Source organism: Solea solea, chromosome 15 (assembly GCF_958295425.1).
Source record: "Solea solea chromosome 15, fSolSol10.1, whole genome shotgun sequence".
NCBI classification, from domain to species: Eukaryota; Metazoa; Chordata; class Actinopteri; order Pleuronectiformes; family Soleidae; genus Solea; species Solea solea.
The window spans coordinates 14,222,839-14,249,647 of NC_081148.1; the positions used below are offsets into that span (position 1 = coordinate 14,222,839).

Here is a 26,809-nt window from a genome sequence, read left to right on the forward strand (position 1 = left end):
CTTCAATAGCCAACTCTCCAAAAGCACGGGGCAGAATCTGATAGAGACAAGGCGACACCATCCATTTTCCCCCCACCATGTCCTCGGTGACGCTGCCTCCCAATTAGCCGCACAGCCGCTGCCGAGGTGAGATAACAATAGAGGTCCATGTATCCCCTCAAGACCTCACTAGAGAACCTTTTATTACCTTATTGATATCTCCAACATGTCACCACTGCCCTCACTTGCCTGGCAGCATGCCCACACATTTTATATGAGGGGAAGTCACGGTAGGGGTGGCAACTCAATCCAAGAAGAAAACAGCAGGACACAACATTAGGCTGACTATAATTAGTGAGACGCTATAAAAGAATACTCGATGTAATGACCAAAACACAAAAATTCAAGTGACCCGCAGTGGAATGAACAAGTATATTTTTTGAGCTGACATGAAACAAGAAGAAAACATAATATGTGTCAGATTAAAAAATAATTGTACAAAAAACCAAAACCACACAGCAGTTGCAAATACGTATGTGCCTACTTATATTTCATCCTTCAGTTTCTTTCTATATGCATGCGACACAAATGGGACACACGTGTGAAAGTACACAGCATTTATCCAGTAATACACTGTTTAAACACAGGAAAGTGGAATTTTCCAACGCACGGAAATAAAGTGTTCAAGTTAGCTCATGTCCTGTAGCACCACAGTTATTTAATTGACAAAACACTATGTAATTAAAGCCACAATAAATGGAAAACACGTTAAAACTGAGCATTAATTGCATAATTTATGTGCAAGACAGTTTGCAGTTAAAAGGTTCGGGTTGTCCGATTGGCCAAAGAGATAGTTGCAGTGAGAGCAGGCTCAGTTTGTTTTTCTGTCTTGCTGTTTAAAAAAAATAAAAATTCATTTATTTGTTAATGCCACTCAATTCCAAGCCTTGTAACTCAATCTTGCACTAATAAATAAAAATAAGTTCAGTGCATTCTAATATAACAGAATGCCTTGGTCTGGTAGGATCAGGCATTTAGCAAACGCTGCTTGTGTCATTGATATTACTGAGCGTGTGGCTTTTCTCGCTGTGTACTGTTACTGTTTTAGGGCTTTTCTGATGTTCAGCAAACCTTTTATGGCTGGAAACGGAACCAGTTTGCAAACGAAGAACAAAAGTTAATGTTTTTAGGGTAGAAACAGAATTAAATTGCTTTAAATTTCTGCTGGTAAGATTCAAGAAACTTCTAAAAATCTGCGTAAAATAAAGTGCCTTATATGTTGTGTTTATATGAAAATCCTTCATGGTTGTCCTCCGTTCGTTAATAAAATGCTACGCAGACTCCGTAAAGCTTTGTACTGGAAACTTTCAGCAGTACCACAGAGGCTGCTCGTAAAGCGCTTCGAGTGAGGATCTGCAGTAAATAGATATGGGGTCACTTCTACTGCAGAGCCAGGGTCACAGTCTCAAAGAGCCAGTGTGTGAGTGAGTGGTCATAAAACACCATAGGCATCGACTTCAAATGTCCCAGCTGTCACTGAAGTACTGGTCCTCATCTTCTTCTTCTTCTTCTTCTTCGTCGTCTTCATCTTCTTCTTCCTCCTCATCAGTCCCATTTTTCATGAGGTCATCGTCCTCTATTAAGTCATTCGCTTCCTCCTCCTCCTCATTGAGCTGTGCGAGCATGGTTTGCAAAGTGGATTTTACTTCCTGAACTTCTTTCTCTAGAGACTGTGCAGACTGAGTTAGGGAAGACTTCAGTCACAAGTCACGTCAGAGTCACACATTCACATCAATAAAAGACACACACACACAACAGAGAATATCAGAGGAATAACATGACACTTGTGGCCCTCTGTGGTTTATGGTAATAACCTGATGAAGTCATCAGTCTCTGATTTGGCCACCAAACAGATCACTGGGGACCACATCTAGTTCACTATTCATGAGCTCATCTCATCTGTGAGGCTCGGTGACAGGTCGGGGACCCAAGCAAACAGACTGCCCACTTAAATAATTTATCAGCCGTCAATGAAATGGGATGGAGGCTGTCGTCGGTGGGAGGGGACTGTTTAACCTGCTTAGAAACTCAAATGAATCGTGGGAGTGTCCGACTTAAGTGGCAAATCAAAGGGATGGCTTTGATGGCAGATGGGGCCGACGGCTCGTTTTACTGTCTAAATGGACACAGTTTGACCTCATCCATTATTTAATCAACCATTAAGGAGCTTTTTATGAATCATGCAGTGGCTTTTACAAGACTTTGAAGGCAACATGATCCAAATGGGATGAGGATGAGAATTAAGTCGAAAAACAGTTAAAACTCACCGCAGACTAACAGTTTCCCTATCCCATCTTCTTTTGTCTATTTGCCTCCTGTGTTGAGAGCCGGGATTCAATTAAGACCCTTTGAGATGAGAGGTTTGATCTACCCGTCACTATGGCAACAGCAGCATCATCCTAAAGTTCTGTTTCGGCTCATTTTCTGCAACACAATAACAAAATTGTTCCCGTCTTCAGTTCGCTCAAGTGTCCGTGGAGCTTTTGCATAAAGAGATTGCCTCGACTTCAAAAAGTCGGGATGATTGACGTGTAGGGACATGGAAACAGAGAGATGGAGAGAGGCGGACCAATCTGTGTCCATCTCCAACTGCCGGGCTGCCTTGATATCATGCAGCAGTGAAAGAGGCTGCAGTGACCCCTGAAAGCACAGCAGGGGATGGGAATCTCTAATCGGATGTGAAATCAGTGAGTCCGCAATTCAGCAGAGAGTGAAGTATTGGATAAGACACTGCTTTTAGGGATCCTACACTTAAATACACCTTGTCATAATTTTTTGGTCATACTGGGCTTTTGTGTTAAAAGAAAATAAATGGAGCGCGATGGAAAATAAGTAAATAAACCACCAGGTTAGGTGCGTCTGCATCCCTGTGTGGAATTATTGCCTTTTCATCCGTCTTAATAAACCCCAAAGAGTAGAGGGGAAATGTGGAGGGAGAAAAACACACTAATCCATTTCCAATCAGTTTTCTAATTAGCACAGAAAATGATGTATTGTGACCTGTAATCAGCTTGGACAGTTTAATCTGAGTCATTATTATGTATATTGTAATTTCCTCCAAGCCGGTACCAGCGAGTGGAAGAAAGCAGACAGAAAAGAGGAGGAGCAGTGAGGAGAGGAAGGGGGGGTCAGAAGGCGGATGGACATTAAGATAGGATGGGAGCGGAGTCATTACACTGACATTCCTTCATCTGCCCCTGCACAGATTCTGTCTGCCATGTTTAATCTCAACTCATGTGGACTGCCAACCCACATCAACAGCCCTCTCATAACCTTGCTTGGACTTTAACCATTTCATTTTCCAGAAGGTGCATCCAGCCTGTCGAGACAAATCCTGAAAGCCTCAGTTTGTCTTCAACTTTCTCCCTGAATGGACTCATAATATCAGATGAGACGGGTGTTTTGTTTTTTTCTTGTTTTCCCCTCAAAAGGGAAAGTCACCGAAAACTAAGATCGGCCCAAAGGCAGTGTGGACGCCAAGGCCTGGAGGAAACTAGGACGTTAAGATGGATGAGCAGAGACAGAAACATACAGATAGAGTTTATATAATACATGGGGATTCAGGGACAGTGAAAGGATATGGGTGAGGGCCCGATCCTGGTTTAGTATGGCCATCTGCAATTCATCTTCCAAGGTCATTAGCCTGTCACTGATCAGCTCACAGCGCTCTGTCAGGTCTGCAGCATCAGCCTCACCACACCCAACCTGGCAGTGAGAGGAAACAAGGCATGAAATAATAGGTACAGAAAAGGGAGTAGGAACAAAGAGAGCTGCAGTGTTTCATATAAATGTGCTATTTAGGGACAAATAAACACAAAGGTTTTTCTTAACCGAGAGAAAAGATGTCCAAAAAATATGGTTTTGACCATATAATAGTGGCTGCAACGTGAGAGCGGTTCAAAGATGGCTGGCATCACTGTCCTGCGACCAAAGTGACGGCTCATGCAACACATAAATATCACTAATGATTCAGCACTGCACACAGATGACAGTTTATTCTTATAATACTGATTTGCAAATATGTAATAAAGTGTCGTCATCATTTACTGTAGTTAACAGACATCCAACTTCATTTTGTAAACAAGTCTACTAAGAATTTACTAAGATTTCCATCATCCTGTTTACATACAAACTTTTGATTTGCAGGAAGGTGGAAAAGTTTGCGTATCGATATAAGGCGGATGTGAAATGGAACACAAGGACATTAAGACGAAAACATTCCTCCTACATCGGCCAACAGCTATTGGTGCACTTTATTTACGTCATAATGGTGCGTCTTGTTATCCTTCTGTGGTGACAAACTTTTACTCCAATATTCACTTTACTGCAGTGGACAGAAACACACGCAATGCAAATTTTCTTCGACCGAATCTTTTAAAAATTTGTGATGCATTTTAATGGAAAACTAGCTCATACAGTGTGAGAACCTTACACTGTAAGATTAAGATGAAATGTTGATTAAAGTCACAGTGAAGAGGCCTTCTTTAATTAAAGTAATCATGTGCAGGCAAGTCTTGAGTTGTTGTTTTGTCTATTTTTAGCCTTTTTAATATTAATTACAAAGAGAACTGTGAGTCGGGGCTCAACTTGAAGAGTTTATGCCGGAAAGTTCAGCTAATTACGTCAGTTTCAGCTGAACATAGAAAAATACATCGTTGGGTAAAGCAGCGCGGTCTTAACGTACACAATGCATATCAGACATCATTTAGCGGCGCACCTGCAGATCACCTGCGGAAGCTGCAGGCCTGAGTGTGTTATTGCAGGCTGGTGCAGGAGCAGAGAGCAGCAGAGCACTGCATGGCCATAATTAGAACTGGCCCCTTTGCAGACACTGTGTCCCAGTTTCCTCACACTTATCAAGCAAAGAGGACACACACACACATTCCGAGCAAATAGACACACACTGGGGCGCACACACAGACACAGTGCTCTTGTCAAACAACACGTGCAAAGTCTAATCTGACTCATAGCTGCAGGTAAGATATATGAACTCCCTGCAGCTCAGAGGTGTCAGAACAATCACCGGGAAGTGTCTGTGTTCTGTCCTGGAATAGCTCCACTTCTCCAGATGATGTAACAGACCAGAATAAATGTACAACAAAACAACAAGCGTGATGATGATAAGCGCGGGCCATCCCTAATGCAATTAATGAATTAAGTAGAACTCAAAGGCGCACGCGGCATGCAAGATTTAAAGGACAGCTCGTGTTTTTATCGCTTACTGTACATGAACAAGAAAGTGATGCTTGTCTGTCCTCAGGTGTTAACTCGTGTGAGGGGAAACACGTTCTGCTCACACCGAGAAGAAAGAGAGTCAATGTATGGATTAACTGGGCTCCTTGTTTGTCAAGGTTAGCAGCGTCCTCTGCAGATAAGAGCAGTGTGTTTGTTTGGCTGATTGATTCCATACGTTAAAGCCTCCCGTCAGCTTTTGTTAAGTCAATACAGCCACGAGATAGAAAACAAAAGCTCACAGTGAAGAATCAGCCCCGGTTGAAAAGAGTCCTGACAGTTTACTGTATGTACACAACCCCCTTTAAAAAGCTGTAGAAGAAAGCCATTCTTTTTGCTCCGAGTGATGATCGACACGATACAAATGACTTTCTCTGCTGCACAGGACTTTGAAAAAACTGAAAACATAGACAATTTGATTTCAGCTATTTGCTCAGTACAATCCCAGATTATTATTAGACTTACAAGTTAAGAAAATGATATGAAATTCATTATTCTGACTCATGCAAGCATGGTTATTTAGAGCAATAATGAGTGAGAGGCAGCAGGTAATTGTCTACGTTCACACGGGAGTTGTTCGGACCGACACTGCACTGTGCAGGAAATATAAAGCAACCATATTATCCTAAAACTAGGAATTAATTGTCCCATAAACAATAAAAAAGATAAAACTAAATTTAAACTCAACGGGAAATGAAGCCGCTTTGATTAATAGTGTCTATTATCGCTGATGTCCTGTTGATAATTAAGTGCATAGATCATTCAAAAGCACAGTATGAGACGAATACATTTTATTGTAACAGGAAGTGACACACTATTCCACGAGTTTATGTTTTAAAGTCACTCATACAATAATATACGAATTGATTTGAACACTCATTGCCTGTAATTAAGTGTAAAAAGAGTGCAAAAAGGGCAATTATCTATTGTCAACAACTAAAGGAAGTGGTTATTACAAACAAAAGTGCCTGATTAACAAATCTAATCAAAAACCTGATTCTGATAATGATAATAATCCCTCTATTGTTGTTTGGTCCTGCAGGTCAGAGTGAAGAAGGTGGTGTACAGACCTTGAGAGGATAAAAGAACAATTAGTCAAGATTAGGATTAAATAAAGCAAGCACACGCACACACACACACTAATCAATCTCCATTGTGGTAGCAGGGCAATCACTTGGCAGCAGCTACGAGGAAATCATTTACTTTAAGTCATTAAGAAAAGGATAAGGTGGTCACTGGACGGACACTTTGCAAGGTAGAGAATTACAACTCCTCCACAACACAACAAGATGTGTTCACTATGTGTGTGTGTGTGTGTGTGTGTGTGTGTGTGTGTGTGTGTGTGTGTGTGTGTGTGTGAATCTTACAAATATAATTTCTTCATTCAAAATAGTGACTTTTTGTTCACAAAGAAATAATACAATGATCAGTTTGCTGCTCTTAAATGAACAGCTTTTGCACAAAGCTTTGAATTTGAAATTGAATTAGTGGCGAGCACCTGTACAGCTGTCAACAGTTTATTAACGGTTGTGATCAATTTAATTTTCTCTCTTTTGTTGTTGTTCCAATTTGTCATTTAATCTCCCCTTCGATTACAGCACCGGCACTTATTTATAGGACTTATTTATTTATTATTTATGACCATCTTGTGATGTGTGTTCTTATTTCTAATACAAAACCGATATAGTAGCATTTCAATCTGGGTTTTATTGATAGTGTTTGTTTTATGTGTGTGTATTGATCTGCTGCTGATAGTGTAGAGCTGCTTTTCATTGTCTTCCCATAAGTGACGATAAAAATCAATATGTCGAGGAATTCCAACTGTGATAGCCGTTTTCAGACATGAACTCTGAGTAATGTCTACAAATGTGGGTCTGGACATTCTCTGGAATTTGTTAATCACATATAAGGAACGCAGCAGGACATGTTCACATGCACAGTTTAATTAAGCTAAGGCCGTAGTCCGGCTAAGACAGGCAATCGGACAACTTGCAGGGTCTGAGTATACATGTCTCCGCCTCTGTAGGTGGCGCTGTATGTCTCTATAAGCTGTATTGAACCAGTTGTTGACCTTTATGCCACAGAAAAAGAAAGTGAACGGCGAGACAGACAGTGAGATGGATCGTGCTGTGGTTCTGTATGTTTCGTACTTGCTGTAAATGTTCATTGTGATACAAATTAGACCGAGCATGGCTCTTGTGGTTGCTGTGTTGTCCAAAGAATGATTTCTGGCAACAGCACTGCAGTTGCCAGTCGTCTACTTCTACTTCTACTACTGGTTCAAAGTCCAACCCCAGTCCGACTACGCATATTCATGCAGGAGTAATCGGACTATGAATCACATTATCCAGGTATGTTAGTCCGACTATAGGTCAATTTTAGTCGGACTAACGTGTTTACATTAATTATTGTCTTCGTCTGACTAAAATCAGACTTTTCAGACTGACTGTTTTTCAGACTGGGGTGAAACGCACTCACAGCAGAAGAAATATCCACGTGAGAGCGGAGCATCCACAAATCAGGACACTCACCCATTCACTCACTGTGGATCCTGCTGCATTCTCACATGAGCGCACTCAGCAATCAACCTGGTATTTAACCTGGTGGGAGAATGTCCACAGAAACATCTGCAGAAGTTTTCATTCTCACATACAACCCAACAATGTCCAGAAAATACTGAGTGGTTGTCATGAAGCCGCCATACAACATCAGTTTATTCTGGTTTGAAAACTTGTATGCACACTATCTCAACACATAGGTGCCTTTGAACCATTTGCCCTTCAGGTGGATCAGCATTGATGTATGAATTTAAAACAGGGAGGTGGTGAAGAGAAGAGACACACTCAGCAAAACACTTGCATGAATAAATACAAAAAACTCAGACAGTCTGCAACACAACCACTATTGATCAGACAGCCAAAGATGTGACAGAGGTCATGTTGGAGTTAAAGCCAACTAATAGATTCTCCCGTGTCCCAGTAGGCCTTACTGTCAATGCACCACTAACACTGAAAACATTCACTTGAACACCACCAACAATGTCAGCGTTACCCACCTCTGGGTGACTATCCTCCATGCAGAACAAAAACTCCTCCAGTTTCTGAAACAAAGGGGAAAAAAAACATATGTTGAGGCCTTACGTTCACAAACCTGCTCATGAATAATTGAGGCAGAAACGATGTTGTGTACTGTGTACGATTATGTGTGTGTGTGCTGCATCATCACAATGGGATGGGGTTATAATTACTCATCACCAAAAATGACAAGGAGAAAACAGATTAACTGGCTCATCTGCACTGCAGGTTTCTTTGTTAGCGCTCAAAGTATATAATTATATATTCTTCACTATGGAAGGAGTTAATTACTGCACCTACTGGAGGAAAACAAACTGCATTGTTTGTGGCTTTAGGGTAAGCACATAAGAAGGCGGAGTGAAAAAAATGAATGAAAATCATCATCAACATTTTGAATTGAGTTTTTAATTAAAAATGTATGTATGACATTATTCAGTGTTCTACACGTCTTTAACTGCACCCGATATGAGATTTTTTAACCAGCCACACAAAATCAACAAATCACTTGTCGTATGCAGATTTCAGACTTGTGATGTTGATTTATGCATTTACAGGGTTTGTATTTTTTCCAGCGCGAGTCCTGATGAAAACAGTTGAGTCCATATACACTAGATCATTGTTTTTAACATTAATATCTTAATCATCCATGAATTATGAGACTCATTTTATATTTTTCAACATTTAAGTGTCTTGGGTAGCTTGAACTGCCACAAATACTTGTGAGGAGTTACTCCTGACATTCTGCGATGAGTATTTGCAGTGCATAATGTATTTTTGCACCCCTTTAATGCACATTGGACATTTTAAATGTAAGTAATGTTGAACTATTTCCAGAGAAGTTTCTCGGTAACATTTGTTGTACACCTGAAATGTGTCTTTTTGCTAGTATCTAAAACAAAAAAAACAACAAAAAATTAGTTTTCTAAATTCAGACAATAGAGGCAGACGGAGACACAAAAAAAGGAAATAAATATGGCTGACTGCCTCACCTTTTAGTTGTTAGGAGGGGCCTGACTTTAGGAGCAGAGAGAGAAGCAGAGAGAAACAAAGGGAAAGCAGGAAACAGATCCATGCAGGTTGTAGAACGTGTTTAGGCAGAGACAGAATATATCAATTCAAGGAGGATATGTATGGATGCACAGAGCAAAAGTGACATGTTAAAGTGGCTGAAACAAAAAGGGGAAATTAAATATGACAATAAGATTGACAGCCTCTTATTAGAAAACATGCAAGCATCAGAAAAAATAAATCTACAAACATCTGCTCTTGGCCGCAGTCCAGTAAAGCCCTACTGAAATAAGTACAACTATGATCATCAGTGGCTACACAACAGGAAATACTGGGATAAATCACAATCAGTGACACAAATGAACAAAAATATAGTCTCACAAAAACATATCTGGCATGTTTCCCATTATATTTTACTATTGCTGTCTCTGTTGGCTTTGTTCCTATCTCAGACGAGTGTGTCAGACGATGTGGGCGGAGGAAAGTGTGAGGAGAGGAGAGAACGAGTCGGAATCGGCCCTGAGGCAGTGGACCTCAACTCACTGTGAGCAACACAGACAACACACACACACACACACACATCCCACATCCCCCTCTAAATGCATGTAATCATGCAGAAACACACCGTCTTAAATCTGCACTCTGTAAAATGAAACTCTTGAAGGGAGCCAAAACGTTTCCAAATGGTTGCCTCCCTCACGCCCACATCTCCCTCATTTAGAGATGCCTTTGAGCGAACGTGTTAATAGACTGCTGCTCATCCCACTGTAATCGACAGACTTTAATAATCCAATAACAGCTGAGCGTACGCGCTGACAATGTCCTCTCCAGTTAAGTGGTATAGGACTGACGAAGCGTGTGGACGTTATCTGACTGTCACTCTTCACGCCGCGGGGACACAAACCAAAACAACACAGTGATTGTGACGACAAGACGTACTGCGCTTGCGTTACCTTTGTGAACTCTGAGTTCTGCAAGTTGGCCTCCGGACACCAGCGTCCTCCTAAAGCAGTCAGCATGGCACAGTCTTCTTCTTCTTTGGTGCAAGGCTGGGCAGGAGGATCAACCGGTGGAGGGGGGAGGTCTTCGACGTCTGCTCCGCCACAGCTAGGGGTCCGCAGCTGGAGCCCACGCAAGAACAGGTGACACGCTTCCAGGTCAGCTTCCCAGATGCGCTCCAGGCCCGAACAGCTACAACTACAGAGAGAAAGAAAGAGACCCGTGTGATGAAATGTACATAATATGTATAATAAACATGACCTGACACGTTTATATTTTATTATTAGAGTTTGCATGTTCTCCCCGTGTGTGCCTGGGTTCTCTACGGGTTCTCCGGCCTCCTCCCAAAGTCCAAAAGCATGCAATATGGGGATTAGGTAAATTAGATGCTCTAAATTGGAATGGTTATTGGAATTGAATGGTTGGACGGTCGAACTATCCACGTTGTGACCCCGCCTATCGCCCTATGTCAGCTGAGATTGGCACAGCATCCCCCGAGACCCTCCTGTGGAGGGTAAAGCGGGAGAAGATGGATGGATGGATTTGCCTCCTGATTTGACCTTTGGCTTTTCAGTGAGGAGTTTATTTGTCCGTCCCCCTCTCTGTTTCCTCCACGTACTCCCACTTCCTACCACAGTCCAAACACATGCAGACTGGAGTTGGGATAATTGGAGACCCTACATTGACTATAGGTGTGAATGTGAACATTGGTGTGGTTGGCAAAACAATGGATACACTGGAATATTGTGATATTCCATGGTGTGAGTATGTACTGAAATGAAATCATTTTTGACTGTTTTCTCTGACAGAGGTTTTGTGCTGTATTTAAATCTGTGACCACTAGTTGGTAGCAGGCTTTGGGCCGTTTGTCTCTCTCTCTTTCTCTCTCTCTCTCTCTCTCTCTCTCTCTCTCTCTCTCTCTCTCTCTCTCTCTCTCTTTCTCCTCCCTGTGCCTGGGCAGTTAAACGGTGTCTTAAATTACATCTCTTGTGACATGGAAAAAAATGCACCATCCAAAGATCCATGGTCAAACTGCAATGAGAGTCATTGTCCTCTCTGCTGACTTCTCTTTCCTTCAAAGAGCTTCAGTGTTCATCTCTGCTGGGGTCACTGAGCACAAGTTCAGTGGGAGGATGAGAGGATTTTCTTTTTTTGTTGTTGTTATTTATCTACTCAGTGAATTACAATCACTCATCCTTTTTTTACCCTCTCCCTGGCCCTCACTTTAGTGATATCTTAAATGTAATCTCTGGTCGTAAAACACAATAATTAAAGTGTATTATTTCGAAAACCAGCAATGGTCAGTCCAATTGACTGAACTGAACTGAAAGCTTTATTGTTTCTTCACTGACAATGAATGAGTGTCATTCATCTCACCCTGAAAGCTATAATTTGCATTTCACACTAAAACAGACCGACACTGTGGAGAAATATGCAGTGCAGTCCTCCATGGTGACAACAGTATGGATGTTTGAACTATTACTTTGTTGAACTGTTGAACTAAGACTACTCTCTGGTCTTTCTGGCAATTCCATTTACACTGACCTTTAAAATATTCATATTTATATCAGTGTATCATTATTTTCACTCTTTCTATATTGTCCCCAAATAACCGAGTGACATTTCCGGATCTTATTAAAAATTCTACATTTAATACGGGTCAAGTGTCAAACGCTTCACACACAGAAAGGTTCACATGGAAGTGGATGAAATATGCTTCCTTAAACTCATCCGGTGCAGAAAACAAACTAAAGCCGACAGGATGCAAGGGCAAAGATGTGGGTTTTTATGCGTCCGAAGTGCATCAAACGTCTTACAGCAAGAAGTGTCCTTATCTCGGTGTGCCCTTCACAAAGCCAGGAGGAGACTCTCTGTCACAAACACTAATTCTCACACTGAGTGATTCAGAACATCAATCTCATAGCACATAGTCTAAGCACAAATATTCTTGCATATAAGCCTCCATAAGCCATGTAATTCCACCTCGAGTGTGTGTCCCTGCTGTGACAATTGATTGGAGAAATTGCCGTCTCCCTCACATGTAAACAAACTGAAAAGCAAAATGCAAACAGACAATATTACTTAATCTCCCACTCTGCTCCTTCATCTCTTTCTGAAAATTGATTGTCACTTCTTTTTTAGAAGCCTGAAAAGACTGCCAACCTCTGTGCCCTGCCAACGCGCTTCTCTCAGCCGCTCTGTAAACTTCATTTTCCACACAGACAATAGAAAAATTACTCAGCTCAGACCTGTTGCTCCCGTATTTGCGACTCATCATCGCTGCTTCAGAATTCTGCCAGAGAGGGGATGCACCCAGTGAGCCATGCCATTGTTGTCTGTCTCCTCTGAAGTGGAGAGCAACACAAATACACACATTTGGGCACATTTGTGTTCACTAAAGCTCGGTTTAGACGACCAGAGAGGCTGCACGCACCACAATTGATGTCATCGCTGTGGCACGTTGGGTACAATGTGGCTCCAGACGTTGTTGCAGCACTGATTTTTTTTTCTGCAAGAGCAATCGATGCATCCAAGGAGAACCTGGGCGGGTATATTTGTGTTCGACAACCTCCCCTGTCTATTACAAATATCATGCCAACATCCCGACTAAAAACTCAGGACGATCTGACCTTTTCTGTAGCTGAGTTACCCATGGAAATTAAATCTGCCCCCACCACTGAACATTTGAAATCACTTTTAAAGACCAACCTCTTCTCTTTGGCCTTTATTATGTTACTATTTTACTGTTTTACTTTTAATGTTTTTATTGATTTTACGTTTTATACCTTTCATGTTGCTGTGCCTTTAACTCTGTAAAACACTTTGGTCCACCTTGGTTGTTTTTAAACATGCTCTAGAAATAAAGTTGACTTGACTTGACATATTTTTTACTAGTTTCATGCATGTAGCTAGATAGGCAAGACGTGCGCAACTCAAATGCAAATAAAAAAGGTTACAGTTGTTGAAAAAAGAGTTTAGTCACTGTATATTTTCCAAAGTAATCACTATATGCATTAATATTGTTGACCTCTTATTTATCCAGACTGACTAGTTTCTTTGTACGCCACCTTGTGGATCAGAGCATATTGACACATATCATAAGCTCCTCTGTGCGGCATCTGCAGAGGCCCAAGTCACAGAGTATAAACAAGATTTAACACATTTATACACACACCTATAAATCATTCTCCGCGTGGATTCGATCCCAAATCCGCCTTAAAATGCCAATTGATACTAAATGTCTGTGCCTAAGCTTCCCTGCGACGGTGGCGCCCTACAGCCTGCCTCGGTATGAACTCATCGCCCTCGGGTTAATTGGTGGCAGCCGCTCAGCCCCTGCCATCTGACAGTGGAAGGATGTGGGCGAGCTGCTCCACTGATGGCCTCGTAATATGGAGAAGAGGCAGGCGGGCACACTCCTTCTACTGTCTCTCACCCTCCACCCCACCCTCCCTGTGGGACTGTTGACTGACAGGACTGCACTTTCTCAGCGCATTATGTACGCACAGAAACAGGGATTATAAAGTGTCTGTTGAATGATGGACGGTCTGGTCCTGCTGTTACCCGAGTAAAGAGACATTACTGGTCCAGGAAAATATGTGCCACCAACAGTTCTTATCCTGAAGCCATGACCAGACTGAAAACACACAACCACTGGTTAAGTGTCTTGCCCAAGGACACATTGACTAACGGAACCGAGAATCGAACACACAACCTTTGGGTTGAAAGACGACTCGCGCTACTGAGCTGCCGTCACCCAAACAACCCCTGATTATCACATATACTGTGTATGACTTTTGCGTGTATCCTGACGTCAGTGCCTCTCATGTCGCCTGTGCTCAGACGCCACAAACACAAGAAGGATTCATTAGGTTTTGGGAAAAATGTGTCGTTTTAAATGTGCAGCGACATCTTGAACAGCACCAGTGATCAAGAGGTGCTAATAATATGGTGACATAGAAGGTGTTGACGACTGGATGAGGTGTGATGGCTGGTGAATGGCGTGGACTGTTTGTAAGGTGGGTGGTTCGATGTCTGCAGCCATAAGAGCAAAATGTCTGTCTGCCTCAAGCACTTAACATTTCACTTAGCCGCATTCAGGTGTTTGGAAATTCCAATAAAAGTGATACTTTACTTTACAAAGTGACTCAGTGGGTCACTTTGTTCTACTCGTTAGATGCTCTCGGTATGTCTTCAATTTTACCTAAGTAGACGTGTCTCTTTTGAGCAATTTAATGGCTTCTACATGAATTGCAGTGAATCTATTAAATACAATAGAACACGTCCAAATCTTAACAGGAGACTGTATAAATATAAGAGAAGCGCACAAGGAATTTTGCTAATGAACTATCTACATAATGTATTAAACAACTGTGCTGCTAAATGAATAACATGTTTTTGTTCTGGTGACACACTTACAGCATCGTCGCTGCTTTAACATCCTGTTCTTGTCTTTAGCAAGGAAGAGATAATTGGCTTTTTTCAACACCATTCGTCTCCACGGAGACCAGACATCTCACAAGCACTAATCTGCCTCTCGCTACCCCCCGCCTCTCCTCACCTCCGTCACCACAGCAATCCATCAATGGTAATGTACTTTAGAGCTGGCGAATTTACAAGGGATGATGGGTGCATATGTGTGTATGGGTGTACTTGTATTTCGTACCTCTTTAGGTCCTTTTCTGGCACAAAACTACTGATTACGTAGACCAAAGCCTGGTTTTAATAACCTCATTTCTGAGGATCTGGTTAGGATTTGAATGGTAGTTATGTTAAATTCAGGGTAAGGCATTAACTGGTTACGGTTAACGCTTTGGTTTAGGTTGTCCAAATGAATGCTACACAAATCTGTGTGTTTGCAAAACTGTTTATACTTAATGTCCATTCAGTCAAGCCAAATATGTGTCACTGTGCCAAACCGGAGACGGTGGGAGCCAAAGCTGTCTTTGTGATTTGATCTGGACGGCCTCTGGTTATGGAAGATGATCCAAGGCTGCAGAGCCAATCAAATATTAGAGAAAGTGATGAGCAGGTAATTGACTTTGGAGAACCCTGAGGTACAGGTGTCCCTTTAATGTGAGTTTTCTCCCAGTCACAATGTGGTTACATGCATACGATCTGCGTAATGGGCACAACTAAATGATACCGTCACAGAATATAAGAGCAGCATTAAACAGAGAGACACAATTACCTAGTGACCATGCTGCTTTCAATGTCAACCTTTCACATAATAATTATTTATGTTTTATTGGCAATGGTATTCTGGGACTAAAAGGGGTTGATTTTAATTTCCTTAGGAAGGGAATCATGAGATCGGAAAGGAAAGGAAAAAACAGTCATGTGAAATGATACCAAAGAAGAAGAAGTTTAGGTGTACATGGAGAGTAAATTGATATTGATTCTCAAACTCATAAGACACATAAGAGGACAATGAAAGGATATTTTAAATATTAAATATTATTATAGGTTATTATATTATATTAAGTTATTTTTGGGTGGACTGGGTTGATTACTGGGAGGACCAGTCCTCTATGGTTTCCTCAGTGGTTCTGGATGGATCTCTTCAAAGTCTATAGAAAACAACTTTAGTTCTAACCGACAGAACAACACCAAATTCACTTGGTCATTGTAATGCTGCATATTACTTACAGCCAGTCTGTGGTGTGAACTATACAGGCTTTTACGGAGGATCTGTTGTACTATTAGAATTGTAGGATTTTAAATGCACTTATTTCTTGTGTTCGAGGCGGTATTTTGTGACGATGATAATATTTGCTGTTTGTATTGGAGGTGTTGCATTCTCTAAAGACTTCCCCCTCTGTATGTGTAGCACTCTGCCTTGTGTTTACACTCATCGCTGCTCTTGTAAAATACCCCAACAAAAGGTTTCTTCCAGTAAGTCAATGTTTGTTGCAAAAGTGTTTTTTTTTTTGTTTTTCAAAATTCAATATTCCTAGAGAAATCTAACAAGCACAGACAAAGTAACCATCTGCCCTTTTGACAGTAAATGTCCGAAGGCAAGCTTCCCCGCCGGGCACCGAGATCACAGCCACGTTGCTCCTTGATCATATAGACTCCCAGCCTGTGCAACTGTCAGCAACAAACAGCCCTGCAGTAAGTGACTGTCTCCTGGCTCCATTCCAAGAAGTGACCCTGCCTCTCTAAGGAAGCAAACAGTGAAAGATTCCCCTGCCTCACACTCCACACAAAGAGATATGGGTCAAGTAGATAGAGTGTCTCTGATTTTCCTGGCTCACAGTGCACCCATGTTCCTGGCCTTCCTTAAAATAAAGAGAGGGAGAGTGGAATCACAGCTCACGCCGTTTCACACAAAGACAACAACTCCATTTATCCGTCTGTAAAACACAAATGGTACAAAAATGCGGCAGAATTTGAGCGGACTGCATCTGCTCAGCCCTGTCTGCTGGAGAGACGAGCAAAGCGGCGCTAATGTTCACAAGGAAGAACAAACAGGTGTGTGGTGTCAACAGTTGACTGGGTTCATCACCCTGTGTTCACAGAGTCAGCCGCTCAGTGCGCCGCCGTCCTGTTGTGTAACTGACAGACAGGCTGGGTGAACACCAGCAACAATGGAGACGTTGTCCTCTGTGAGCGAGGTCTGAGGTGCAGAGGGTCAGTGAAACAGACAGAAGAATGTTTAATTTTGTGAAAAATGCTTCATAGATGTGGAGGCAGGTATAGAAGATTTCTCTCCATGACCACCATTTATTTTGTACCATGAGGTCTAACTGGAACGCCTGATGCATACAATTCTATTAGAATGGAAAGTATTAAATGTGGGGAGGAAAGGTATAGAGATACAAATAAGAGATGTGGTGAAATAAGAGACAGGGGCTTTGAAAGACAGCAACAAAAGAGTGCACGATGTGGTGGGTGTAGGTGATGCATCAGAGAGACAGTGCTCTGATTGAGGACAACAGAGGTGCGAGGAAATTCCTCTGAGACTGTCGCTCTGGTTGTGTCCTCTTGTGATAATCCTGTTGGAATACTGAGTGTTCACGTGGAGAACGATGGCACAAAAACCCTCCTACCTGTGCAGTCTGTCCTCCAACAGCTCAATATACTTGCTCGTGTTCTCTTTCAGGCGGCTCTCTGTGTGGAGAGAAAAGCACAGGGGGAACAACAGCCTGTTACTTGCACTACTTTTATTAGCCCCAATGGGGTATCCTAGCAACAAATCACAGCTCTAATGCCATTAAAACTGAGACTTGACATTAGCGATCTTGTACATTGGCTCGATTAGGAAAGGTAGTCATCACAGCTGGCTAAGAGCGCTGTGGTGAGAAACTGAAAGAGCACTGTTAGATACAAAAGCCCAGCTGGTTCTCTCTTCAGACAAAGACACATCTGAAAAAAGAGCATTCCCACTACTCTGAGAGGAGATACAATTAGAGACGGCCTGCAGATAAAAGAAGATTTTATGATGGTATAGGTTCATATATCGTGCCAGATTTCCTGTGGGGCACAGAGTTAGATGGATAGCTTGTGTCGCTTGCAGCGCCCTTCTTCCAGCAGTGAGCTGCGCCTGAGGAGGCAGACGCAGGCTGGCTGAGCGTTAGTCAGGGCGGAGAGGAGGGCAAAGTGAGCATCGTTAACAAGCTCATGTATAAAACATGAGAATAAGACCCCCACAGCAGCAGGTCTTTGAACACAATAGGATGCACTTATATCAAATTGTGTACATATATATGTGCATAGAGCATATGTGCATATTAATATACAACCCTCCTTCTCTGCTTTTTTATGGCGTGTTTCCACTAGCGCAACTCGACTCGCCTCGGCATGGCCAAACACGGGTATTTTGCTTTTCCATTAGCGATTGTACCTGGTAGTTCATTTAGTACCTGCTCAGACGAGGCTCCAAGCGAGCTGAGGCGATGTGTGACGTCGTCAGAGTGCCGTGCTCTGATTGGTCAGAGTGACGTCACAGTAAGAATCAAACCGAACAATGCCAAACTGTAGATCAGTTAAAAAAGACGTAACAATCCTGAAAACGTGGTTTCATCTCCAACATTTCGCAAGGAAATGTCTTAAATCTCAACATTGAACAGAGGAATCGGCGATCGTGAGTGGCGAGTCACGTCACAAACCCTGCCACTGTATTCCAGTTCAGTTCTGTTCCAGTTCTGTGCTCCTGTCATGCAGGAAGTACTGAACTAATCTGTTTAATTAACTGATGACAATGATTCAGTACATCTAAAGCAAAACTGCTTTACAAGTCACTAGTTTGACTGTGTCTCATATAAAATGAAGAGTCACAGCACGTTCATGCAGCCATGCAATGATGAAGGTACTATATTGTAATGGAAAACCAACCAAACCACGCAGAGTCGGCACTATATAGTGAAAAAACGCCATTAAATGGAAGGTTAGTGACACCTAAGAGATTGTGAGACAGACCTGACCAGAATGAATCAAAAAAGAACACTTTACTACACAAACTTGAGTAGTTTTCTTTAAGACATTTCTGCAGTTATAGCTTTTTATTTCAAAGGCTAATATATTTGTTATCTGTTGAGGTCTGTGAATGTTTTCAACTTAAATAATAAAAGAAAGAGGGATTCCAACTTCGCAGGAACAGTTCTACATAGACACTAAAGACCTCTTGTCAACAGCAGTAGAATGTCTTTACAGACACGGACGATGATCAAACATCTCTCAGCATCATAGTGATTAATGGTGTTTCCCAAAAACTCATTACTCTAACAGAGCATATAAAATCCAATAAAAATCTATGATGAAGGATCATATGTATGGGAATTCCTTCGCTTTAGGGAAACAGGAGCCCAAAATAATTTTGAAACTACTCCAGTGTAAAGCTACTTAGCTGGCTCACATCAGATTTGGATCACACAGAGAGAACGTTCCCTAATTGGCTGTTCTGAATATCACTGAGGTTTGAAATGTGATTTGTATCATTGTCTTGATGGTGGTTATTAGAGAGCTTCAGCTCCAGGGTGAGACAGGCTGGGGGGGTGGATGGCTGGCACAGCAGGGAATCTCTGAGAGAAAAAGAGGAACACACACACACACACACACACACACAAGTTCGCCCAGCTATCCTTTTAGGGATTTACATTTACTTCCATTCATTTGGACAGGCTGACCAAAGCATTATCCCTAACCCTAAACTTAACCTATCCACAATTTAAAACTTTGCTCTAAACTTAACCAGTTCCTCAGAAATGAGGTTCTGCCTCATTAGGACCAGGTTTTGGTCCCTGTGAGAACTACTGGCCCTGACAAGGTCAGTGTTTATGCCAGAAAAAATGTCGTAAAGGGGTAACAAATACACCTGATTGTCACTTTTAAAACTGCTCCCTCCCAGCACCTATGTCCAGCAGCAAATCAGGGATTTTATATCACGGCACTTGTGTATTTCATTTCCTTTACTTGAATTTACCAAAGTAACACAAACGTGGCAAATGAGGCAGCAGTGAACCAGCAGCTCTTGAGACCTTGCAAGCTAAAACCACTGATTTGAGGAAAGGGCTGTCTAACAATGAGATAAGGAGGAGAAAATATTCTTAAGATACTACACACTTGTGCAGGCTTGTAGCATTTTGTTAAGTGTTCTTCACGTCCCTGCTGGCAGCCATGTTTTCAAGGAGAGCAAGCATCCGTGTCCCACCTCGTTCTTGGCCACACCGGCACGCTCGGCACAGTCAGTGCTGACAATGTGTCAGTACCTCAAGCAATCACACTTGAAAAACCCTGAACTGAAGATTGAAGATACAGACACAAGTCTATCAACTAAATGTTGTTTTTTTTTCACATCGCTAACACCCTCATATGCTGAGGAGTGTCGACGTGCCATCTCGTCACCATGCCAACCGGTGAACTGGTGTGTCTTTCTCAAGCATGACAGATTAAAATAATCTTTTCCTGATAGAGTGGGACAAGACATCCAGCAGCAGAGAGTGGAGGCGCACTGTGAGACTTTATCACTTTGGAAGGTCTGAGGTAAGCTCCTGTCATTGGCAGACAATGTGAATAAAACCGTTATTAAAGATACATAAAGAAGAGAGACACTCTGGTGTTGGGGGAACTTCACAGACGAAATGAAAGAGTCGACATTGGAAAATAAACATCACCGATTGTTACCAAGGACGGACCGTGGCCAAAATCACCGAAGAGGCCATTCATTCATAATACAAACAGAGCAAGGACTCTATAGACATGTGAGGAAAAATAACATGATCATTTGCATGAAATACAGGAGGTGAAAGTACTCATTATTTAGTCTAATGAAGAATGAATTACTACAGCTAAACAGATGTAAAGTAGATAAATAAAAACGATGAATCTAATGATTACCATCAGTGATTAGACGGATGAAGCAAATGGAGCAGAGTTACTATCTCATGCTAATGCACGATTGGTGATAATGAAGTTATGGGCTTTAATGAGCCTGCAGAAGTTAACAACGACAAGGTGTTTGGATCTGCTGCAGCATTCTAAGCATTTAAACGGCTCGCTAATTGAAAGTGAATAATGCAGTCATTTGTACGCGGCACTGTAACAATAAAAGCGGCCAACATCTGTGAGGCCTTCACGTTGTCAAACAAATTAGAGGGCGGCTCTGTGCTAACACAGCACCACAGATATGTGTGTTCTAACAGCCTGCGCATAATAAGGCAGAAGAGAAATCGCGTGTCTTTGTAACTGAGTTTAAGGCACTGACTGTGATTAATGGCTTCAGGCTCAGCTTGGGCTGTTGGAGAGTTGCAGCGGCGCGGGTAACACAAACACACTGTCAGCATATGTGGGAACTCATATTGTATGAATGCATCTGACCCGACAGCAGCTCAGCAACATAGCGAATGGAGGGAGAGGGACACGCTGATAACTCATACAGACACTCTATAAGATGTGGTGCGCTAAGGCTGAAGGATCACAAAGCAGTGCAGTACCTAGACCGAGGCCAGCACCGTGTAACATATTGTGGGGCATATGCAGGAAAGCGCTACACAATGAGTAATGTGACAAAAAACATTGGCTGTGTGGAGGAAATCTGTTTCGGGGGTATATATTTCAATTGTGGGAGCTAAAGTGCTCTGAGATTTTAGACATGCTCAAGTCAAATACCATGAAAAAGAGTTTTGTTGAGAAGAGAATACAAACTTATTATTTGCTGTGTAAATGTAAGACCCTAAAAGCTCGAAAACAACTCCTCCTTCCTTCTCCCTGGGGCTGGGCTCGGCTGATTGCTCACCTGGCGCTCACTGCACACCTGCGACCAATCTGGCTCATCAACTCCCACCTCCTTCAGTGTATATAAGAGCGGCTGTTCCTCCACACCAGTCTGTCAGGTCACCTTTGCAGTAAACCTGACTTTAGCAACTATCTTTTGCATTCTACAACCTTGTACCTTGTTTTTATGCTGTGGGTTTATGTATATTGCCTTTTTTTCCTGCCTTGTTCCTGTTGTTGGCAGTTTTGTGTTCTTCTGGATTTGGGTTAAATCATCTTAAACGTTCGATCCATCAATGAACTCTTGTGTCCCTTTGTCTGCAAGCTTAAACTCAACCTTCTTGATTTAGCATGTTAATATTTACCACTAAAATATCACTGGTTTCACTGATATTTAGAAATCCAAATTTGGCTGTTGATGGACCAAAGTGGGAAATTCATGGACAAACATCACAGCACGGCTAAAAACACACATTGAGCTTCTCTAGTTCAAAGTGGAACTAGATAAAAACCAAAACTGTGCTCTAATGATTAGTATGGATTTCTTTTAAAAAAAGAAACTGACTGATGAAGCAGCAGCAGCAGCAGCAGTAGCTACAGTGGTGCCTCGATCAACTTCTCTCTGCTTTACGTGGTGATCATTGTGTTTGTATGGATGCTATGATGCATCATTAAAAGCAAACACTGGCAAAATGTCAAAGACAAAAACATTCTCATGGGTCTATATAACCACCACGCTGTACTCACTCAATCATTCCGGCACTCTTTTTAGGAGAAGAGCTGTCGCACATACCATCGAGTCCTCAACGGAAGCACCTTGAGAGCGACAGACACATGAATAAATCATACGTGTCCTCACCTTTAGTCCCTGACACTCCATTAAGAGAAAAGTTGAATTTGTCTAATAGCACAGAGTGACGGGATTTTGACACGCACTTCAGGCATTGGACGGACGCTGTATGCACACTTGACATTGACCTGGACTGGCTCCATAAACCTGCACTGAAATGACACTGGAGCGGGACACGTGTGACGAGAGAACTGACGCTGGTGATTGTGATAAAGACCGACAAAAGGGCTTAATTACATGTGTGCAAGTGGAGCAATGAGACACTTTACTATCTTCATCACAGATAGCCCACTGACCTACAGAATATATAGCACCCTGCAAACTGCATTCAAGGGGTATACACACACACACACACACACACACACAAACACTGCCTCCACTTTTAAAAGTCCCCACTCCTGGGGGTCATTTACTCATCTTACTCGGCTCCTCAATTATTTATTTGTTAATTTAGTATTACTACAGATCTCTCTGGGGGACAAAATTATACTCTCAGCAGGGAATTGGACCACGGGCTATAATAGGTTTGGTATTCATCACCACTCCTACCAGTGGCAATTAGGGACACACTGGTTCCCAGGCCAAAAAGCTCCACACCACAAAGTACATGCTCAACAAGCTAATGCTGCTTTTAAGATACAGCGGTTGTTTTTTTTTATAATTTACGGTTTGGGGTCAATAAAATAATTAACTGAGTTCATGTCATGGCAGTAGATATTTTCATAAACAAGGAACTGTTGACGCTTACATCATAATGTTCTTTGAAAAAAATAAATAAAACATGCCTCAGAAAAATGATGGTCGTCTTAACTTGACTTGAATTAGACAGTCATTTCTAATACCCTCGAGCTACAGAGATGGTAATGTGATGTTTGTGGGCCATCACTTTAGTTTCCAGCCCCTTGCAACCAAAAAAAAAGGATGACAATTTAATGAGCCCCTTGCTTAGTGTCAGCGACACATTGTGAAACTGCACTGATGCCATATTATGTGCACCCACTGGAGCATTTGAGCAGACCACACAACCAATCATTAACTGGCTGTATCTTCCCACATGTGTAATGTGATTCCCACCTGACTCTCGTTCCTTTGTTCAGCTCGAGCATTTTGCATGTCATTGGTTTCCAGAGCTGCGTTACCCTGTGTGTGTGTGTGTGTGTGTGTGTGTGTGAGACACTGTATTTAGTTTAAAGAATAGGGATGTGAACTTGAACATGTCTTTGCTGGTTGCCATGTTGGCCCTGGATGTTCATAGCAAGTGACAGGGTTCACGACTCTGCTTCACCAAATAAATATCAGACAGGTGACTGAAATCCTTACATGGGCTGGAATGAAAACAAGTGGTATCTACTAAAGCTTGTTGCAACTCACCATGCTTGAAATGAAAGGGTGCCCCCTAGTGACGGTTAGAGGGTGCATTCAAGACAAGACAATGGCTGGACACGAACGTCCACAATCCTCAATAATACAGTGGAGGCTAAGAGGCTGTATTGCAGAGCTTGAGATTTGCAGCAGCACTCTGGTGTTTCACATCATCCTCTGACCCTGTTTCTTCAATATTTTCCTTTTCCCCTGTGTGTGTGTGTGTGTGTGTGACTGATGGACTGAAGAGAGTGGCACTGTAGGTGGTGCCATCAGAATCCATTTATCACTCTGCCAGCGCCAGGAGGATGAACCAATCCCACCCTGTCAGTCGTTCTCTGCACCCTAAAACACAGGCCCCTCCTTTAAGCAACATTCACATCTCCTTTTAGTTGGAGACTGAGTGCCGCTGATACACCATGTCTGCACTGAGTGGCTTGGAGATAATTGGCTACTTCACACAATCTAAAGCTCGTTTCCCCGACACCCTCCCACCACCACCACCACTCCACCACAGCCACCACTTACCCTCCTCCCCGCTCCTCTTATAACAGCTGCCAATCCTACTGGCAAATGATTTGATGCCAGGTCCTCACTGACAGATTTTTCACATGTGCATTGATATTTATATTCAAAGGGAGAGAGGCACCTTTTCAAAAATGCAACTAATAAGAAATAGCAGCGTGCCTCCTTCACAAAAAATCACGAGGGCAAACATTTGTTGCACAAACCTGGGATTCATCAATTTGCAAATGGTGATGGCTTGTACGTTCAGATAAGGGTGCCTTTATTTTAAAAACTATAGTCTTTTTACAGTAATGAAGATGATAATCCAGTTTCCCTGTTAAGATTCATGTGATCTTCATGAAGACTGGCGTCAGTGACTCACCGTGCACGGCCTCCCTCTGCTCCAGCTCCTGCCCGAGCTGCTGCCGCTGCTCCTTCATGCCGGCCAGCTCCTGGCTACTCCCCGAGCTGAGGCTGTGCAGCCTCTTGGCCAGAGCCTCCAGCCGGTCCCGCTCCTGGTACACTGCTTTCATCTCAGCCTTCAGCTCCTTAGCACTGCTGAAGTCATTGCCTGCACCATCACACCACAGCAGGACATTAAACTTACACTGCCTATTAATGGGCACCTCAATCATTTTGGCATAATTAAGTGAGGCTAATGACGGGTGAGTCCAGTAAATGAGGTAAATAAAAGACAAGGAATCTGGGCAGTAGTGTGTTGGGGTGTGGTTGAGTGGAAGCGTACCTGAAATGGCTGCCAGTTTGGCCTCATGCAGTGCCAAAAGCTGTGTTTCAGTCTCACTGACTTTCCTCCTTAGGCTGCTTCCCAGCCTCTGACTCATGACCACCTGGGGAAAAGAAGCAGGAGAAGAGGCGGAGGGGGGAGTGGAGGGGGGCTGGTAACTAACAAAACCTTTGCAGACACATGGATCCCACAGGATACATAGCTCATTCTCAATTCCGCTTTCATTTTCTTTTTTTCGACACTCGTTCTTACGAGACCTTACAGACTCATTTCCATCTGCGCAGGCTCGTCCTGCATTGAGTACGCAGCAGTGCATCAACGTCTAAGTGTTATCTTGTCTGTAACCTTTAAAAAAATAAGGAAATGTGTCTCTTTTTGAGCAGACAGACGTGTGAAATCTCCATAACTGGTGCCATTAGAATGTCAGAGAGGGAAAAAGGCCCTGAATGTCATGGGCCTGACGGGGTTGCAGCACCGGAGATCTGTAGCATTCACAGAAGGTTTGATGGCTTCAGATAGAGCCTGCCTGGCCCTCATCTGCCCTCAACCTGCCCTTTAAACCTCTGTTCTTTCTAATGTATTCACTTTGAGCCACGGCCAGACACAATCCCCATGATGAGCATCATTCTTTCGAGGAACTATTTTCACTCCTCAAAGGGGTTATGATATGGTGGTGGAATATCTGACACACATTCTTGTTGAATCTGGCATAGTTTTGTGCAAAGGCTGTCAAATGGCAGAACATCTCCGGGGGAATTTCTTCCCACAGAAAGATAGAAAACGTAATTTTATTGAACCTGAAGTTGCTCCTGAGTTCTTTTCAACCATATAACTTCTCACAAGCTGCGATTTGATTTCAAAACATCTGGCCATTTGTCAGTTTTTGGAAAAAGTCAAGAGAGAGAAAGAGAAAGCTCTACTTTCACGGCAAAAAATCATTTTGTCACAGCAGGTGTGCCATTTTTCAGGGTAGTCATTTCAGTCAAGAACAAAGCAGTTCATTTCAAAAATAACAATGGACACACCTGTGGAAAGAGTATATGTATTCATATACATAAGTCTACTTTATAAACCCTATATATTCCTATATTCATAGGCAAAGTCACAAAAACATTACATATATACATTTACTAATTTGGTGACTTATTTTTATTTATGAATGCAAAAGAAAAAAAGAATCAAAAAGGTGTATTTTTCCACACTGCTGTATTATTTTTAGGGAGCATTTCAGGAGGAAAGTTATTCAAAATAAAATCTCCTGCTGTTTCCGACTCTTAGTCTACAAGCGTGGAGAGTTCACTGCCTTGTCAAATAGAAATCAGCTCATGAATACAAACCTTAACATTTAGTATGCACATTCAACACAGTGAAGCCCGCACACAACACATACTGTCTGTTTTGCCTCACTACTCATCAGATATTCACACACATTCAATCGTCGTTGGCATGCTGAGGCGAGGCTCAGCTCTTATGAATCAAATTGGGTGAAAGGAACAGTGGCTTACTTTGGCAGTAGCTTCCTTGATGGACATATTCAATGCCTGCTCCTGCTCCTGGAGCCTGCAAATGATAAAAAAAATAAATGTTACAGTGCAGAGCTAAAACTAATGTCCTCCTTTTACTAGAAGGCCACAGAGTGGTGTGTCCAGCATCCAAATAATCTGTTTCACTTTTGTGAGGGGAATATCTACAAAGATCAATAAAGGAGAGAAGAAAGAGGCCTTTTTTTTGTTTGTGTTTTTTTTTATATATATCTTTTCATCCTCGCAAGCAGCACCC

General features: G+C 42.3%; 1 protein-coding gene across 1 annotated transcript in view; it reads right to left on the bottom strand.

Moving 5' to 3' along the window:
• Positions 1 to 397: 397 nt before the first annotated feature.
• Positions 398 to 26,809, bottom strand: part of disc1 (DISC1 scaffold protein) — a 38,735-nt gene continuing 12,323 nt past the window's right edge. The window contains exons 7-14 of the mRNA XM_058651933.1: positions 26,536 to 26,590; positions 25,031 to 25,133; positions 24,668 to 24,856; positions 17,405 to 17,465; positions 10,307 to 10,550; positions 8,327 to 8,371; positions 3,620 to 3,744; positions 398 to 1,710 (exon numbers count right to left, since the gene is read on the bottom strand). Coding sequence (XP_058507916.1) covers positions 1,497 to 1,710; positions 3,620 to 3,744; positions 8,327 to 8,371; positions 10,307 to 10,550; positions 17,405 to 17,465; positions 24,668 to 24,856; positions 25,031 to 25,133; positions 26,536 to 26,590 — 1,036 coding nt within the window. The 3' untranslated portion in view covers positions 398 to 1,496. The remainder of the gene's footprint in view (positions 1,711 to 3,619; positions 3,745 to 8,326; positions 8,372 to 10,306; positions 10,551 to 17,404; positions 17,466 to 24,667; positions 24,857 to 25,030; positions 25,134 to 26,535; positions 26,591 to 26,809) is intronic.